Below are 20053 nucleotides of genomic sequence, written 5' to 3' on the forward strand. Positions count from 1 at the left end.
GGTGACTAGTTTGGTAAAGTGTGTGAAAGAAGAAAGCTGAGAGTTAATGTGAATAAGAGCAAGGTTATTAAGTACAGTAGGGTTGAGGGACAAGTCAACTGGGAGGTAAGTTTGATGGAAAAAAACTGGAGGAAGTGAAGTGTTTGAGATATCTGCGAGTGATTTGGCAGTGGATAGAACCATGGAAGCGGAAGCGAATCATAGGGTGGGGGAGGAGGCGAAAGTTCTGGGAGCGTTAAAAAAAGTTTGCAAGTCGAGAACGTTTTCTTGGAAAGCAAAAATGGGTATGTTTGAAGGAATAGTGGATCCAACAATAGTATATGGTTGCGAGGCTGGGCTATAGATAGAGTTCTGCGGAAGAGGGTGGATGCGCTGGAAATGAGATATTTGAGGACAATATGTGATGTGAGGTGGTTTGATCGAGTAAGTAATGAAAGGGGAAGAGAGATGTGTGGTAATAAAAAGAGTGTGGTTGAGAGAGCAGAAGAGGGTGTTTTGAAATGGTTTGGTCACATGAAGACAATGAGTGAGGAAAGATTGACCAAAAGGATATATGTGTCAGAGGTGGAGGGAACAAGGAGAAGTAGGAGAACAAATTGGAGGTGGAAAGATGGAGAGTGAAAGTCGAGGAAGAAATAAAGTGAATTGCAACGATGTGGTATACCGGGGTCGACGTGCTGGTAATGGATTGAACCAGGGCATGTGAAGCATATGGGGTAAACCAAGGAAAGTTCCGTGGGGCCTGGATGTGGAAAGGGAGCTGTGGTTTCATTGCATTCTACATGACAGCTAGAGACTGAGTGTGAACGAATGTGGCCTTTGTTGTCTTTTCCTAGCGCTACCTCGCGCACATGCGGGGGGAGGGGGCTGTTGTTTCATGTATGGCGGGGTGGCGACGGGAATGAATAAGGGCAGACAGTATGAATTATATGCATGTGTATATATGTATATGTTTGCGTGTGTATATACATATATACGTTGAGATGTATAGGTATGTATATGTGTATGTGTGGATGTGTATGTACATACATGTGTATATGGGTGGTTTGTGCCATTCTGTCGTCTGTTTCATTGCGCTACCTCGCTAACGCAGGAGACAACGACAAAGTATAATATATTACAGATATACATATATATATATATATATATATATATATATATATATATATATATATATATATATATATATATATATATATGTATATATATATATATATATATATATATTTATATATATATATATATATATATATATATATATATATATATATATATATATATATATATATATATATATATATATATATATATATATATATATATATATATATATATGAAAAAAAGGGCAAATGAGAGTTGGGGTGAGAGAGTATCATTAAATTTTAGGGAGAATAAAAAGATGTTCTGGAAGGAGGTAAATAAAGTGCGTAAGACAAGGGAGCAAATGGGAACTTCAGTGAAGGGCGCAAATGGGGAGGTGATAACAAGTAGTGGTGATGTGAGAAGGAGATGGAGTGAGTATTTTGAAGGTTTGTTGAATGTGTTTGATGATAGAGTGGCAGATATAGGGTGTTTTGGTCGAGGTGGCGTGCAAAGTGAGAGGGTTAGGGAAAATGATTTGGTAAACAGAGAAGAGGTAGTGAAAGCTTTGCGGAAGATGAAAGCCGGCAAGGCAGCAGGTTTGGATGGTATTGCAGTGGAATTTATTAAAAAAGGGGGTGACTGTATTGTTGACTGGTTGGTAAGGTTATTCAATGTATGTATGACTCATGGTGAGGTGCCTGAGGATTGGCGGAATGCGTGCATAGTGCCATTGTACAAAGGCAAAGGGGATAAGAGTGAGTGCTCAAATTACAGAGGTATAAGTTTGTTGAGTATTCCTGGTAAATTATATGGGAGGGTATTGATTGAGAGGGTGAAGGCATGTACAGAGCATCAGATTGGGGAAGAGCAGTGTGGTTTCAGAAGTGGTAGAGGATGTGTGGATCAGGTGTTTGCTTTGAAGAATGTATGTGAGAAATACTTAGAAAAGCAAATGGATTTGTATGTAGCATTTATGGATCTGGAGAAGGCATATGATAGAGTTGATATAGATGCTCTGTGGAAGGTATTAAGAATATATGGTGTGGGAGGCAAGTTGTTAGAAGCAGTGAAAAGTTTTTATCGAGGATGTAAGGCATGTGTACGTGTAGGAAGAGAGGAAAGTGATTGGTTCTCAGTGAATGTAGGTTTGCGGCAGGGGTGTGTGATGTCTCCATGGTTGTTAAATTTGTTTATGGATGGGGTTGTTAAGGAGGTAAATGCAAGAGTTTTGGAAAGAGGGGCAAGTATGAAGTCTGTTGGGGATGAGAGAGCTTGGGAAGTGAGTCAGTTGTTGTTCGCTGATGATACAGCGCTGGTGGCTGATTCATGTGAGAAACTGCAGAAGCTGGTGACTGAGTTTGGTAAAGTGTGTGGAAGAAGAAAGTTAAGAGTAAATGTGAATAAGAGCAAGGTTATTAGGTACAGTAGGGTTGAGGGTCAAGTCAATTGGGAGGTGAGATTGAATGGAGAAAAACTGGAGGAAGTGAAGTGTTTTAGATATCTGGGAGTGGATCTGGCAGCGGATGGAACCATGGAAGCGGAATTGGATCATAGGGTGGGGGAGGGGGCGAAAATTCTGGGGGCCTTGAAGAATGTGTGGAAGTCGAGAACATTATCTCGGAAAGCAAAAATGGGTATGTTTGAAGGAATAGTGGTTCCAACAATGTTGTATGGTTGCGAGGCGTGGGCTATGGATAGAGTTGTGCGCAGGAGGATGGATGTGCTGGAAATGAGATGTTTGAGGACAATGTGTGGTGTGAGTTGGTTTGATCGAGTGAGTAACGTAAGGGTAAGAGAGATGTGTGGAAATAAAAAGAGCGTGGTTGAGAGAGCAGAAGAGGGTGTTTTGAGGTGGTTTGGGCACATGGAGAGAATGAGTGAGGAAAGATTGACCAAGAGGATATATGTGTCGGAGGTGGAGGGAACGAGGAGAAGAGGGAGACCAAATTGGAGGTGGAAAGATGGAGTGAAAAAGATTTTGTGTGATCGGGGCCTGATCATGCAGGAGGGTGAAAGGAGGGCAAGGAATAGAGTGAATTGGAGCGATGTTGTATACCGGGGTTGACGTGCTGTCAGTGGATTGATTCAATGCATGTGAAGCGCCTGGGGTAAACCATGGAAAGCTGTGTCGGTATGTATATTTGCGTGTGTGGACGTATGTATATACATGTGTATGGGGGGGGGTTGGGCCATTTCTTTCGTCTGTTTCCTTGCGCTACCTCGCAAACGCGGGAGACAGCGACAAAGTATAATATATAAAAAATAAAAAAAAATATATATATGTTTGATGATAGAGTGGCAGATATAGGGTGTTTTGGTCGAGGTGGTGTGCAAAGTGAGAGGGTTAGGGAAAATGATTTGGTAAACAGAGAAGAGGTAGTGAAAGCTATGCGGAAGATGAAAGCCGGCAAGGCAGCAGGTTTGGATGGTATTGCAGTGAAATTTATTAAAAAAAGGGGGTGACTGTATTGTTGACTGGTTGGTAAGGTTATTTAATGTATGTATGACTCATGGTGAGGTGCCTGAGGATTGGCGGAATGCGTGCATAGTGCCATTGTACAAAGGCAAAGGGGATAAGAGTGAGTGCTCAAATTACAGAGGTATAAGTTTGTTGAGTATTCCTGGTAAATTATATGGGAGGGTATTGATTGAGAGGGTGAAGGCATGTACAGAGCATCAGATTGGGGAAGAGCAGTGTGGTTTCAGAAGTGGTAGAGGATGTGTGGATCAGGTGTTTGCTTTGAAGAATGTATATGAGAAATACTTAGAAAAGCAAATGGATTTGTATGTAGCATTTATGGATCTGGAGAAGGCATATGATAGAGTTGATAGAGATGCTCTGTGGAAGGTATTAAGAATATATGGTGTGGGAGGAAAGTTGTTAGAAGCAGTGAAAAGTTTTTATCGAGGATGTAAGGCATGTGTACGTGTAGGAAGAGAGGAAAGTGATTGGTTCTCAGTGAATGTAGGTTTGCGGCAGGGGTGTGTGATGTCTCCATGGTTGTTTAATTTGTTTATGGATGGGGTTGTTAGGGAGGTAAATGCAAGAGTTTTGGAAAGAGGGGCAAGTATGAAGTCTGTTGGGGATGAGAGAGCTTGGGAAGTGAGTCAGTTGTTGTTCGCTGATGATACAGCGCTGGTGGCTGATTTATGTGAGAAACTGCAGAAGCTTGTGACTGAGTTTGGTAAAGTGTGTGGAAGAAGAAAGTTAAGAGTAAATGTGAATAAGAGCAAGGTTATTAGGTACAGTAGGGTTGAGGGTCAAGTCAATTGGGAGGTGAGTTTGAATGGAGAAAAACTGGAGGAAGTGAAGTGTTTTAGATTTCTGGGAGTGGATCTGGCAGCGGATGGAACCATGGAAGCGGAAGTGGATCATAGGGTGGGGGAGGGGGCGAAAATTCTGGGGGCCTTGAAGAATGTGTGGAAGTTGAGAATATTATCTCGGAAAGCAAAAATGGGTATGTTTGAAGGAATAGTGGTTCCAACAATGTTGTATGGTTGTGAGGCGTGGACTATGGATAGAATGGTGCGCAGGAGGATGGATGTGCTGGAAATGAGATGTTTGAGGACAATGTGTGGTGTGAGGTGGTTTGATCGAGTGAGTAACGTAAGGGTAAGAGAGATGTGTGGAAATAAGAAGATCGTGGTTGAGAGAGCAGAAGAGGGTGTTTTGTGGTGGTTTGGGCCAATGGAGAGAATGATTGAGGAAAGATTGAACAAGAGGATATATGTGTCGGAGGTGGAGGGAACGAGGAGAAGAGGGAGACCAAATTGGAGGTGGAAAGATGGAGTGAAAAAGATTTTGTGTGATCGGGGCCTGAACATGCAGGAGGGTGAAAGGAGGGCAAGGAATAGAGTGAATTGGAGCGATGTGGTATACCGGGGTTGACGTGCTGTCAGTGGATTGAATCAAGGCATGTGAAGCGTCTGGGGTAAACCATAGAAAGCTGTGTAGGTATGTATATTTGCGTGTGTGGACGTATGTATATACATGTGTATGGGGGGGGGTTGGGCTATTTCTTTCGTCTGTTTTCTTGCGCTACCTCGCAAACGCGGGAGACAGCGACAAAGTATAATAGAAAAAATAAATATATATATATATATATATATATATATATATATATATATATATATATATGTATATATATATATATATATATATATATATATATATATATAAATATATATATATATATATATCTATATATATACATATATATATATATATATATATATATATATATATATATATATATATATATATAGAAACATATATATATATATATATATATATATATATATATATATATATATATATATATATATATATATATATATATATATATATATATATATATATATATATATATATATATATATATATATATATATATATATATATATATATATATATATATATATGAATATACAGATATACACATATGCTTATTCATACATGCTGCCTTCACCCATTCTTGCCGCTCCCCCGCCACACATGAAATGAACCTCCCCCTGACCCGGCATGCGCCCGAGGTAGCGCTAGGAGAGGACAACAAAGGCCACATTCGTTCACTCTCAGACTCTAGCTTACATTCTAATGCACCGAAACCACAGCTCCCTTTTCACATCCAGGTCCCACAAAATTTCCATGCTTACCCCCGAAACACTTCATATGCTATGGTTCAATCCACTGACAGCACGTCGGCCGCGGTATACCACATCGTTCCAATTCCCTCTATTCCTTGTACACCTTTCACCCTCTTGCATGTTAAGGCCCCGATCGCTCAAAAACATTTTCACTCCATCCTTCCACTTCTAGTTTGGTCTCCTTCTTCTCCTCGTTGCCTCCATCGATGACATATATATCCTCTTTGTCAATCCTTCCCCACTCATTCTCTGAATGTTACTAAACCATTTCAATATATCCTCTTCTGCTCTCTAAACAACACTTTTTACTACCACACATCTGTCTTACCCTCTCATGACTTACTCGATCAAACCACGTTACACCACATATTGTTCTCAAACATCTCATTTCTAACACATACACCCGCCTGCGCACAACCTATCTATCGCCCACGCCTCACAACCATATAACATTGTTGGAACCAATATTCCTTCAAACATACCTATTGTTTGCTTTCTGAGATAACGTTCTCGCCTTTCACACCTTCTTCAACGCTATCAGAACCTTCGCTCCCTCCCCTATCCTGTGACTCACTTCCGCTTCTATGGTTCCATCCGCTGCCAAATCCACTCCAAGATATATAAAACACTTCAATTTCTCCAGTTTTCTCTATTCAAACTTACTTCCCAATTTATTTGTCCCTCAACCCTACTGAACCTAATATCCTTGCTCTTATTCACATTTACTCTCAGATTTTTCTTTCACACGCTTTACCAAACTCAGTTACCAACTTCTGCAGTTTCTCACCCGACTCAGCCACCAGCGCTGTATCATCAGCGAACAACAGCTGACTCACTTCCCAAGCCCTCTCATCCCCAACAGACTGCAAACTTGTCCCTCTCTCCAAAACTCTTGCATTCACCTCCCTAACAACCCTATCCATAAACAAATTGAACAAGCATGATGACATCACGTACCCCTGACGCAAACCTGGGAACCAATCACTTTCCTCTCTTCCTACTCGTACACATGCTTTATATCCTCGATAAAAGCTTTTCACTACTTGTAGCAACTTACCTCCCACACCATAAACTCTTAATAACTTCCACAGAGCATCTCTGTCAACTCTATCATATGCCTTCTCCATATCCATAAATGCTATATGCAAATCCATCTTTTTTTCCTAAGTATTTCTTACATACATTCTTGAAAGCAAACACCTGATCCTAACATTCTCTACCACTTCTGAAACCATACTGCTGCTCCCCAGTCTGATGCTCTGTACATGCCTTGACCCTCTCAATCAATACCCTCCCATATGCTTTCCTAGGAATACTCAACAAACTTATACCTCTGTAATTTGAACACTCACCTTCATCCCTTTTGCCTTTGTAAAGTGGCACAATACATGCATTCCGCCAATCCTCAGTCACTTCACCATGAACCATACATATACTGAATATCCTCACCAACCAGTCAACAACACAGTCACTCCCTTTTTAACAAATTCCCCAACAATGCCATCCAAACCCGCCGACTCGCCGGCTTTCATCATCCGCAAAGCTTTCACTACCTCTTCTCTGTTTACCAAATCATTCTCCCTGACCCTCTTACTTTGCACGCCACCTCGACCAAAACACCCTATATCTCCCACTCTATCATCAAACACATTCAACAAACCTTCAAAATACTCACTCCATCTCCCTCTCATTTCACCACCACTTGTTGTATATAATCTCTAGATGCATGGCAACGGTAAAACATGATAGTCAACTTTAAGATTTTCTATAATTTGTTCGTCCCACACAGGTGCAACAACAATGTCATCTGCATTGATGAAGACTGATGAACCCATAAAAGTTGAGTGAAGAAAGACGTGTGTCAATGAAATGATATATGTAATAATACCCTCATTTTCTTCCACACATTAATGATCAAAATAGTCAACCCTAGAGGTTCACCTCTTCTCACTTCCACTGGTGTCCCATCCCATGATGATATCTAAAATAGTTATGGAAACTAATGTTTTGCTTGACAGATCTCATTTCCCCATCCCCAACTTAAACGCTCCGACCCAAACGGTTAATCTCATCTATCCTCTGCAGAGTCTGGATAGCAGAATGTTCAACTCTACCACATACACACACACACACACACTGTATTACAGGTGTTCAGGGCCAGATGTTTGCTTCGTGTTTTTTCGTCAAAGTCTGATCCTGGAAACCTTCACACATGCCCTCCACCTGCAGGTGACATCTTTCTGATTCTTGTGCAGAACTGCCATATTCACATCACTGCTTTTAACCAAAGAAGTCGCCTCTAGAGCAAAGTCTGGTGCGACATGGCTGCATCAGATGTTCCGTTCTTGATACTGATAACATACGTGCCACCCAGATTCATAGATGAAAGAGGTGCCAACAGGTGTTCCGAACCATAACGTTTATCACATATGTATCACCAAGGTTCTTCTAGAGCATCAGAGGTGATATCCATTCAGATGTTCATCACATATATTCACACACAGAGTCTAGTGCGTCAGAGCTCTCCTCGTGTGTGCCGGACGGGTGCGGTGCGGCTGCTACTGGCTGCATGGTGGATCGGTGGCCTCATCTTGGTGGTGAGCTACACCTGCAACCTTATAGCTGTACTGACCGTGCCTGTCTTCCCGCCCACTATTTCCACCATCGAGGGTCTGGCGCTCAGCAAACACAGGTAACTCACACCTACATGCTACATTGATCGCCTATACTGTTGCGACTGACACACATACGAGAGAAAATATTTGGGGGCGTACCAAAAATACTCAGTTCAAACGCATCAAACTTACAGGTGTAAAGACACACAGGCACCATGCGTTATCTATCTATCTATCAGTCTATTTATATATATATATATATATATATATATATATATATATATATATATATATATATATATATATATATAGACTGATAGATAGATAGATAACGCATGGTGCCTGTGTGTCTTTACACCTGTAAGTTTGATGCGTTTGAACTGAATATATATATATATATATATATATATATATATATATATATATATATATATATATATATATATATATATATATATATATATATATATATATTTATATATATATATATATATATATATATATATATATATATATATATATATATATATATATATATATATATATATATATATATATATTCATATATATATATATATATATATATATATATATATATATATATATATATATATATATATATATATATATATATATATATATGAAACATACAAACCTCCAATAGCCAGGATCGAACCCGGGAACCCTGTGCCACAGGCGGGAATGCTAACGCTTGGCTATGGGCCTATAGCCGAGTGGTAGCATTCCCGCCTGTGGCACAGGGGTCCCGGGTTCGATCCTGGCTGTTGGAGGTTTGTATGTTCTATGGAGGTGCGCGTTCATATGCACTTTATTCGTATATATGTATATATATATATATATATAAATATTTTTTTCTATTTGCTTTGTCGCTGTCTCTCGCGTTAGCGACGTAGCGCAAGGAAACAGACGAAAGAATGGCCCAACCCACCCACATACACATGTGTATATATATACACGTCCACACACGCAAAAATACATCCCTATACATCTCAACGTATACATATATATACACACACAGACATATACATATATACACATGTACATAATTCATACTGTCTGCCTTTATTCATTCCTATCGCCACTTCGCCACATATGAAATAACAACCCCCTCTTCCTCATGTGTGCGAGGTAGCGCTAGAAAAGACAACAAAGCCCCCATTCGTTCACACTCAGTCTCTAGCAGTCATGTAATAATGCACAGAAACCCCAGCTCCCTCTCCACATCTAGGCCCCACAGAACTTTCCATGGTTTACCCCAGACACTTCACATACCCTGGTTCAATCCATTGACAGCACGTCGACCCCGGTATACCACATCGTTCTAATTCACTCTATTCCTTGCACGCCTTTCACCCACCCCTATGTTCAGGCCCCGATCACTCAAAATCTTTTTCACTCCATCTTTCCACCTCCAATTTGGTCTCACACTTATCGTTCCCTCCACCTCTGACATATATATCCTCTTTGTCAATCTTTCCTCACTCATTCTCTCCATGTGACCAAACCATTTCAAAACACACTCTTCTGCTCTCTCAACCACACTCTTTTTATCACCACACATCTCTCTTACCCTATTATTACTTACTCGATCAAACCACCTCACACCACATATTGTCCTCAGACATCTCATTTCCAGCACATCCAACCTCCTGCGCACAACTTTATCCATAGCCCACGCCTCGCAACCATACAACATTGTTGGAACCATTATTCCTTCAAACATACCTATTTTTGCTTTCCGAAATAATGTTCTCGACTTCCACACATTCTTCAAGGCTCCCAGGATTTTCGCCCCCCTCCCCCACCCTATGATTCACTTCCGCTTCCATGGTTCAATCCCCTGCTAAATCCACTCACAGATATCTAAAACACTTCACTTCCTCCAGTTTTTCTCTATTCAAACTTACCTCCCGATTGACTTGACCCTCAACCCTACTGTACCTAATAACCTTGCTCTTATTCACATTTACTCTCAACTTTCTTCTTTCACACACTGTACTAAACTCAGTCACCAGCTTCTGCAGTTTCTCACATGAATCAGCCACCAGCGCTGTATCATCAGCGAACAACAACTGACTCACTTCCCAAGCTCTCTCATCCACAACAGACTGCATACTTGCCCCTCTTTCCAAAACTCTTGCATTCACCTTCCTAACAACTCCATCCATATATATATATATATAAATATATATATTATTATCTTATTTTATTATACTTTGTCGCTGTCTCCCGCGTTTGCGAGGTAGCGCAAGGAAACAGACAAAAGAAATGGCCCAACCCCCCCATACACATGTATATACATACGTCCACACACGCAAATATACATACCTACACAGCTTTCCATGGTTTACCCCAGACGCTTCACATGCCTTGATTCAATCCACTGACAGCACGTCAACCCCGGTATACCACATCGCTCCAATTCACTCTATTCCTTGCCCTCCTTTCACCCTCCTGCATGTTCAGGCCCCGATCACACAAAATCTTTTTCACTCCATCTTTCCACCTCCAATTTGGTCTCCCTCTTCTCCTCGTTCCCTCCACCTCCGACACATATATCCTCTTGGTCAATCTTTCCTCACTCATTCTCTCCATGTGCCCAAACCACTTCAAAACACCCTCTTCTGCTCTCTCAACCACGCTCTTTTTATTTCCACACACCTCTCTTACCCTTACGTTACTCACTCGATCAAACCACCTCACACCACACATTGTCCTCAAACATCTCATTTCCAGCACATCCATCCTCCTGCGCACAACTCTATCCATAGCCCACGCCTCGCAACCATACAACATTGTTGGAACCACTATTCCTTCAAACATACCCATTTTTGCTTTCCGAGATAATGTTCTCGACTTCCACACATTCTTCAAGGCCCCCAGGATTTTCGCCCCCTCCCCCACCCTATGATCCACTTCCGCTTCCATGGTTCCATCCGCTGCCAGATCCACTCCCAGATATCTAAAACACTTCACTTCCTCCAGTTTTTCTCCATTCAAACTCACCTCCCAATTGACTTGACCCTCAACCCTACTGTACCTAATAACCTTGCTCTTATTGACATTTACTCTTAACTTTCTTCTTCCACACACTTTACCAAACTCAGTCACCAGCTTCTGCAGTTTCTCACATGAATCAGACACCAGCGCTGTATCATCAGCGAACAACAACTGACTCACTTCCCAAGCTCTCTCATCCCCAACAGACTTCATACTTGCCCCTCTTTCCAAAACTCTTGCATTTACCTCCCTAACAACCCCATCCATAAACAAATTAAACAACCATGGAGACATCACACACCCCTGCCGCAAACCTACATTCACTGAGAACCAATCACTTTCCTCTCTTCCTACACGTACACATGCCTTACATCCTCGATAAAAACTTTTCACTGCTTTTAACAACTTTCCTCCCACACCATATATTCTTAATACCTTCCACAGAGATTCTCTATCAACTCTATCATATGCCTTCTCCAGATCCATAAATGCTACATACAAATCCATTTGCTTATATGTGTGGAAGAAGAAAGTTAAGAGTAAATGTGAATAAGAGCAAGGTTATTAGGTTCAGTAGGGTTGAGGGTCAAGTCAATTGGGAGGTGAGTTTGAATGGAGAAAAACTGGAGGAAGTGAAGTGTTTTAGATATCTGGGAGTGGATCTGGCAGCGGATGGAACCATGGAAGCGGAAGTGGATCATAGGGTGGGGGAGGGGGCGAAAATCCTGGGGGCCTTGAAGAATGTGTGGAAGTCGAGAACATTATCTCGGAAAGCAAAAATGGGTATGTTTGAAGGAATAGTGGTTCCAACAATGTTGTATGGTTGCGAGGCGTGGGCTATGGATAGAGTTGTGCGCAGGAGGATGGATGTGCTGGAAATGAGATGTTTGAGGACAATGTGTGATGTGAGGTGGTTTGATCGAGTGAGTAACGTAAGGGTAAAAGAGATGTGTGGTAATAAAAAGAGCGTGGTTGAGAGAGCAGAAGAGGGTGTTTTGAAGTGGTTTGGGCACATGGAGAGGATGAGTGAGGAGAGATTGACCAAGAAGATATATGTGTCGGAGGTGGAGGGAACAAGGAGAAGAGGGAGACCAAATTGGAGGTGGAAGGATGGAGTGAAAAGGATTTTGTGTGATCGGGGCCTGAACATGCAGGAGGGTGAAAGGAGGGCAAGGAATAGAGTGAATTGGAGCGATGTGGTATACCGGGGTTGACGTGCTGTCAGTGGATTGAATCGGGGCATGTGAAGCGTCTGGGGTAAACCATGGAAAGCTGTGTAGGTATGTATATTTGCGTGTGTGGACGTATGTATATACATGTGTATGAGGGGGGGGTTGGGCCATTTCTTTCGTCTGTTTCCTTGCGCTACCTCGCAAACGCGGGAGACAGCGACAAAGTATAATGAAAAATATAAAAAATTTATATATATATATATATATATATATATATATATATATATATATATATACATAAATATATATACATATACCTATATATGCATATACATACATATGCATATATATATATATGTATATATATATGTATATATATATATATATATATATATATATATATATATATATATATATATATATATATATATATATATATATATATATTTTTTCTTTTTCTTTTTTTTTTTTTTTTTTTTGCTTTGTCGCTGTCTCCCGCGTTTGCGAGGTAGCGCAAGGAAACAGACGAAAGAAATGGCCCAACCCACCCCCATACACATGTATATACATACGTCAACACACGCAAATATACATACCTACACAGCTTTCCATGGTTTACCCCAGACGCTTCACATGCCTTGATTCAATCCACTGACAGCACGTCAACCCCGGTATACCACATCGCTCCAATTCACTCTATTCCTTGCCCTCCTTTCACCCTCCTGCATGTTCAGGCCCCGATCACACAAAATCTTTTTCACTCCATCTTTCCACCTCCAATTTGGTCTCCCTCTTCTCCTCGTTCCCTCCACCTCCGACACGTATATCCTCTTGATCAATCTTTCCTCACTCATTCTCTCCATGTGACCAAACCACTTCAAAACACCCTCTTCTGCTCTCACAACCACGCTCTTTTTATTTCCACACATCCCTCTTACCCTTACGTTACTCACTCGATCAAACCACCTCACACCACACATTGTCCTCAAACATCTCATTTCCAGCACATCCATCCTCCTGCGCACAACTCTATCCATAGCCCACGCCTCGCAACCATACAACATTGTTGGAACCACTATTCCTTCAAACATACCCATTTTTGCTTTCCGAGATAATGTTCTCGACTTCCACACATTCTTCAAGGCCCCCAGAATTTTCGCCCCCTCCCCCACCCTATGATCCACTTCAGCTTCCATGGTTCCATCCGCTGCCAGATCCACTCCCAGATATCTAAAACACTTCGCTTCCTCCAGTTTTTCTCCATTCAAACTCACCTCCCAATTGACTTGACCCTCAACCCTACTGTACCTAATAACCTTGCTCTTATTCACATTTACTCTTAACTTTCTTCTTCCACACACTTTACCAAACTCAGTCACCAGCTTCTGCAGCTTCTCACATTATATATATACATATATATATATATATATATATATATATATATATATATATATATATATATATCTTTCTTTTCTTTTAAACTATTCGCCATTTCCCGCGTTAGCGAGGTAGCGTTATGAACAGAGGACTGGGCCTTTTTTGGAATATCCTCACCTGGCCCCCTCTGTTCCTTCTTTTGGAAAATCAAAAAAAAAAAAAAAAAAAACGAGAGGGGAGGATCTCCAGCCCCCCGCTCCCTCCCCTTTTAGTCGCCTTCTACGACACGCAGGGAATACGTGGGAAGTATTCTTAATCCCCTATCCCCAGGAATTTCCCCTATATATATATATATATATATATATATATATATATATATATATATATATATATATATATATATATATATATATATATATATATAAATATATATATTTACAACTGCAAGTATGTAGTCTGTTGTGGATGAGAGAGCTTGGGAAGTGAGTCGGTTGTTGTTCGCTGATGATACAGCACTGGTGGCTGATTCATGTGAGAAACTGAAGAAGCTGGTGACTGAGTTTGGTAGTGTGTGAAAGAAGAAGGTTGAGAGTAAATGTGAATAAGAGCAAGGTTACTAGGTACAGTAGGGTTGAGGGTCAAGTCAATTGGGAGTTAAGTTTGAATGGAGAAAAACTGGAGGAAGTAAAGTGTTTTAGATATCTGGGAGTGGATCTGGCAGCGGATGGAACCATGGAGGCGGAAGTGCATCATAGGGTGGGGGAGGGGGCTAAAATTCTGTGAGCTTCGAAGAATGTTTGGTATTCGAGAACATTATCTCGGAAAGCAAAAATGGGTATGTTTAAAGGAATAGTGGTTTCACCAATGTTGTATGGTTGCGAGGCGTGGGCTATGGATAGAGTTGTGCGCAGGAGGGTGGATGTGCTGGAAATGAGATGTTTGAGGACAATATGCAGTGTGAGGTCGTTTGATCGAGTAAGTAATGTAAGGGTAAGAGAGATGTGTAGAAATAAAAAGAGTGTGGTTGAGAGAGCAGAAGAGGGTGTTTTGAAATGGTTTGGTCACATGGAGAGAATGAGTGAGGAAAGTTTTTTTTTTTTTTTTTTTTTTTTTTTTTTTTTTTTTTTTTTTTTTTTTTTTTTTTTTTTTTTTTTTTTTTTTTTTTTTTTTTTTTTTTTTTTTTTTTTTTTTTTTTTTTTTTTTTTTTTTTTTTTTTTTTTTTTTTTTTTTTTTTTTTTTTTTTTTTTTTTTTTTTTTTTTTTTTTTTTTTTTTTTTTTTTTTTTTTTTTTTTTTTTTTTTTTTTTTTTTTTTTTTTTTTTTTTTTTTTTTTTTTTTTTTTTTTTTTTTTTTTTTTTTTTTTTTTTTTTTTTTTTTTTTTTTTTTTTTTTTTTTTTTTTTTTTTTTTTTTTTTTTTTTTTTTTTTTTTTTTTTTTTTTTTTTTTTTTTTTTTTTTTTTTTTTTTTTTTTTTTTTTTTTTTTTTTTTTTTTTTTTTTTTTTTTTTTTTTTTTTTTTTTTTTTTTTTTTTTTTTTTTTTTTTTTTTTTTTTTTTTTTTTTTTTTTTTTTTTTTTTTTTTTTTTTTTTTTTTTTTTTTTTTGGGGGGGGGGGGGGGGGGGGGGGGGGGGGGGGGGGGGGGGGGGGGGGGGGGGGGGGGGGGGGGGGGGGGGGGGGGGGGGGGGGGGGGGGGGGGGGGGGGGGGGGGGGGGGGGGGGGGGGGGGGGGGGGGGGGGGGGGGGGGGGGGGGGGGGGGGGGGGGGGGGGGGGGGGGGGGGGGGGGGGGGGGGGGGGGGGGGGGGGGGGGGGGGGGGGGGGGGGGGGGGGGGGGGGGGGGGGGGGGGGGGGGGGGGGGGGGGGGGGGGGGGGGGGGGGGGGGGGGGGGGGGGGGGGGGGGGGGGGGGGGGGGGGGGGGGGGGGGGGGGGGGGGGGGGGGGGGGGGGGGGGGGGGGGGGGGGGGGGGGGGGGGGGGGGGGGGGGGGGGGGGGGGGGGGGGGGGGGGGGGGGGGGGGGGGGGGGGGGGGGGGGGGGGGGGGGGGGGCAAGTATGAAGTCTGTTGGGGATGAGAGAGCTTGGGAAGTGAGTCAGTTGTTGTTCGCTGATGATACAGCGCTGGTGGCTGATTCATGTGAGAAACTGCAGAAGCTGGTGACTGAGTTTGGTAAAGTGTTTGGAAGAAGAAAGTTAATAGTAAATGTGAATAAGAGCAAGGTTATTAGGTACAGTAGGGTTGAGGGTCAAGTCAACTGGGAGGTGAGTTTGAATGGAGAAAAACTGGAGGAAGTGAAGTGTTTTAGATATCTGGGAGTGGATCTGGCAGCGGATGGAACCATGGAAGCGGAAGTGTATCATAGGGTGGGGGAGGGGGCGAAAATTCTGGGGGCCTTGAAGAATGTGTGGAAGTCGAGAACATTATCTCGGAAAGCAAAAATGGGTATGTATGAAGGAATAGTGGTTCCAACAATGTTGTATGGTTGCGAGGCGTGGGCTATGGATAGAGTTGTGCGCAGGAGGATGGATGTGCTGGAAATGAGATGTTTGAGGACAATGTGTGGTGTGAGGTGGTTTGATCGAGTGAGTAACGTAAGGGTAAGAGAGATGTGTGGAAATAAAAAGAGCGTGGTTGAGAGAGCAGAAGAGGGTGTTTTGAAGTGGTTTGGGCACATGGAGAGGATGAGTGAGGAAAGATTGACCAAGAGGATATATGTGTCGGAGGTGGAGGGAACAAGGAGAAGAGGGAGACCAAATTGGAGGTGGAAAGATGGAGTGAAAAAGATTTTGTGTGATCGGGGCCTGAACATGCAGGAGGGTGAAAGGAGGGCAAGGAATAGAGTGAATTGGAGCGATGTGGTATACCGGGGTTGACGTGCTGTCAGTGGATTGAATCAAGGCATGTGAAGCGTCTGGGGTAAGCCATGGAAAGCTGTGTCGGTATGTATATTTGCGTGTGTGGACGTATGTATATACATGTGTATGGGGGTGGGTTGGGCCATTTCTTTCGTCTGTTTCCTTGCGCTACCTCGCAAACGCGGGAGACAGCGACAAAGTATAATAAAAAATAAATAAAGAAAAAAAAAAATATATATATATATATATATATTTATATATATATATATATATATATATATATATATATATATATATATATATATATATATATATATATATGTATATATATATATATATATATATATATACATATATACTTGCATGTTCATATAGTAGTGTGTGTGTGTGTATGTGTTTTCTGGCGCTACCTTGCTAACTTGGGAAACGCCAGTGGTGTCGTGTGCCGTGCTCTCGCCATAAGTAGTCTCACTGTGTGTTTCTTTTTTTGTTTGTGTGTAAAAATTTTCCCCGCCTGGCTCGGCAAGGGCTCACATGAATGGCAGGCGATTACTGGCATGCCATTTACTGTCACAGGTAGATCTGTGTATGTTTTTGAGTGACAGAGCTCCTCTTGGTAAATGTACGTATTGTGCATGATGTGGTTTTGCTGATATAATGATAAACGTAAATTGTTGCTGATGACAATGGAAAGCGGGAAAACCATGGTAGTCGGTGTAGGCCTAAGGCCAACGTAGAAGAAATCTTATCAGGTTTGCCCAGAAAACATTGCCATAATACCTTGCACATGGAATTTAAACATCTCCATTCTTCACACCTCCCTGCTCCAGAGTGGCTATGGTGGATTACGGAGAATTTGTACCCGAGGCTCTGGCAACTTCCAACGACCGCTACCTCAAGGCTCTTGGGGACCGTATGGACCTGGTATTCAACCACGATGACGATGACGTTAGCTACAATGAGCTGCTTCAGCTGGTTCTTGACGGTGGCCACGCCATCACCGATACCTACTCCTACCTCAGGTACCTCTTCCCCTGCCTTTATCATTTGGATTTCCTCGTCCAGACCTTATGTATTGTTCTGGTATAATGTAACACCCACCATGCAGCATACAATTCAGCTGACCATTACAAACCCGGTTTAATCTGTCCTGCTGAGAGCATGTGGTTTGAGTTAATGAGATCATCATCCACATTGTGTTATGTACAGAAACCTGCTGGCCCAGGACGAAAGAACCAACAAGCAAACCTACCTGCTGAGGGAGCAGATATACTCCGGGGCGCTCGCCTTCTTCTTGCCCAAGCACACACCATGGCGCTCGAGGCTGGACCAGGGCATTTGCCGCCTGCTGGAAGCTGGACTCGTCAACAAGTGGTACAGAGACATCATGGGTGACACTTCCACGACCGGACTCCAACCTGCCAAAGGCGCGGCTAGTGAGAAAGCCCTGACGCTCTCCAACCTTCAGGGGCCTTTCTTCCTTCTAGGCTCTGGCCTCTTGGTAGCTCTCATCACCTTCCTGGTAGAGTCTGTTGTGCCGCAGTAACTTTATAAACATCTACTTGGAACCACTTCTAGCTTTTTGAGTGAGGACAAGTCTTAGTCCAGAGGAAATGCACACATTTACTGAAGCTGTCGTGGTTCTGTAAACAAGCTCACTGCTTAGAAACGTTCGACGTTTTTTGTTTATGTAGATTTACATAGTGAAGGTCATTCGTACCATGTCAGGCTATGCGCTAACCCTCACTAACAGATTGTGCTTGTTGTCTGCTCGTTATTGGAACCCAAGTGAGAAATCTGAAAATCCTTTTAACAGAGAAAAATGAAGTTGTATGTGATTGGCATGTGTGTAATGATCACTCACTTAAACATAAACATTCTCATTTTGACTGCAAATTTTCCAAAGAAATTTCTTTCATACTAATCATAAAATATCCGATAGGGTTTCGTCATAGATATGAAAATACTGTGATACTTGAGCCTAACATAGCTTTGCCTCAGTAAGGAACTAAAACAAATTCTAAAGGTAATCAGAATATACCACAGAGGAACAGCAGTCACCTCCCATCCACCTTCGTCGATCAATTAGAATATACAAAGGAAAATTTTCCCTCTGTATTTGTATTGATAATTTCATATAAATGAAAAATAACAAAACTGTATGACAGAACAATATGAATTATGAATATCTTTTCTAGTGACTGAATTATTCTGTCCTACAACATATGTGTTGCATAAGATGTATATGAATATTTTCATTTCAAATGTTATTTGTACTTGCTCATGTAGAGGCTTATATTACACCCGCGAGCTTCTACAGCACAATAATCAATCGCATGAATAAAGAATATAACCCCTGTGGGCTTTCTCTTTGTAAGCTTTTATATTCGTTGGTATAAGCCTCCATTCACAGAATTCGTTAATCAAGGATATTGGCGAGGCTTCTGAGTACTTCTTTGTAGTGCATAATGAGACAGAATGTGTACAAGATGACATTATGGTCGACCTTACTGTATAAAACATACAAGAGTAAGCTTTATCCGCGTCACAGTCTTCACAATCATCTTTCCAGGTATGCTAAAGCCATTAGTCACTATAGATTTACTCGCCAGAATGACCCTATTGCAAATGCCATGCCATTCTGAGTATGTTATTACGGTATGATTACATTGTATGCGTAAAATATTTGTAGTAATCACGTGTAATTACATGTGTATGTGTGCGTGCACGTATGTAAATGAATATATATGTGAGTGTGATTACTATTTGTGTATCCTGGGGTAGAGAGTTTTACACTAATGTTGCCCAGTCCCTTAATCATGTGTATATGACCCATGTGTTTACTTCTATATGTACACACACACACACACACACACACACACACACACACACACACACACGCCAGCCTCTGCCAGATGCTCAATCATTTACCAGTTCCGTATGGAGGATAAACACCTGGGTCTGTTGTAGCCCTCCTGCAGAGCCCCGATTTCGAACTCATGCCGGTCCAATCTTGCTGACTCATAGTATGTAACGCTGACCATTACACCACGAAGTCTCGTATTTTTGTATATGCGTTTATGTTTGTGTGTGTGTATGTGTGTGTGTGTGTGTGTGTGTGTGTGTGTGTGTGTGTTTGTGTGCGTGTGTGTGTGTGTGTGTGTGTGTGTGTGTCTGTCAAAAATTTCCTCCCTGTCATCTTGCTTATAAAATTCCTATCAAGTTCTGCGAGAACAACACGTTTAAGAAAACTACAATGAAACCAGACAAGCCAGTATATCGTATCCTTTAGATCCT

At 41.4% G+C, this 20053-nt stretch overlaps 1 protein-coding gene across 1 annotated transcript in view; it reads left to right on the top strand.

Moving 5' to 3' along the window:
- The window catches only part of LOC139752572 (probable glutamate receptor), a 31065-nt gene extending 11962 nt beyond the window's left edge, over window positions 1-19103 (top strand). The window contains exons 2-4 of the mRNA XM_071668329.1: window positions 8235-8422; window positions 17587-17778; window positions 17966-19103. Coding sequence (XP_071524430.1) covers window positions 8235-8422; window positions 17587-17778; window positions 17966-18302 — 717 coding nt within the window. The 3' untranslated portion in view covers window positions 18303-19103. The remainder of the gene's footprint in view (window positions 1-8234; window positions 8423-17586; window positions 17779-17965) is intronic.
- The last annotated feature ends 950 nt before the right edge of the window (window positions 19104-20053 follow it).

The sequence above is a fragment of the Panulirus ornatus genome, chromosome 13 (assembly GCF_036320965.1).
Source record: "Panulirus ornatus isolate Po-2019 chromosome 13, ASM3632096v1, whole genome shotgun sequence".
In the NCBI taxonomy this organism is placed as follows: Eukaryota; Metazoa; Arthropoda; class Malacostraca; order Decapoda; family Palinuridae; genus Panulirus; species Panulirus ornatus.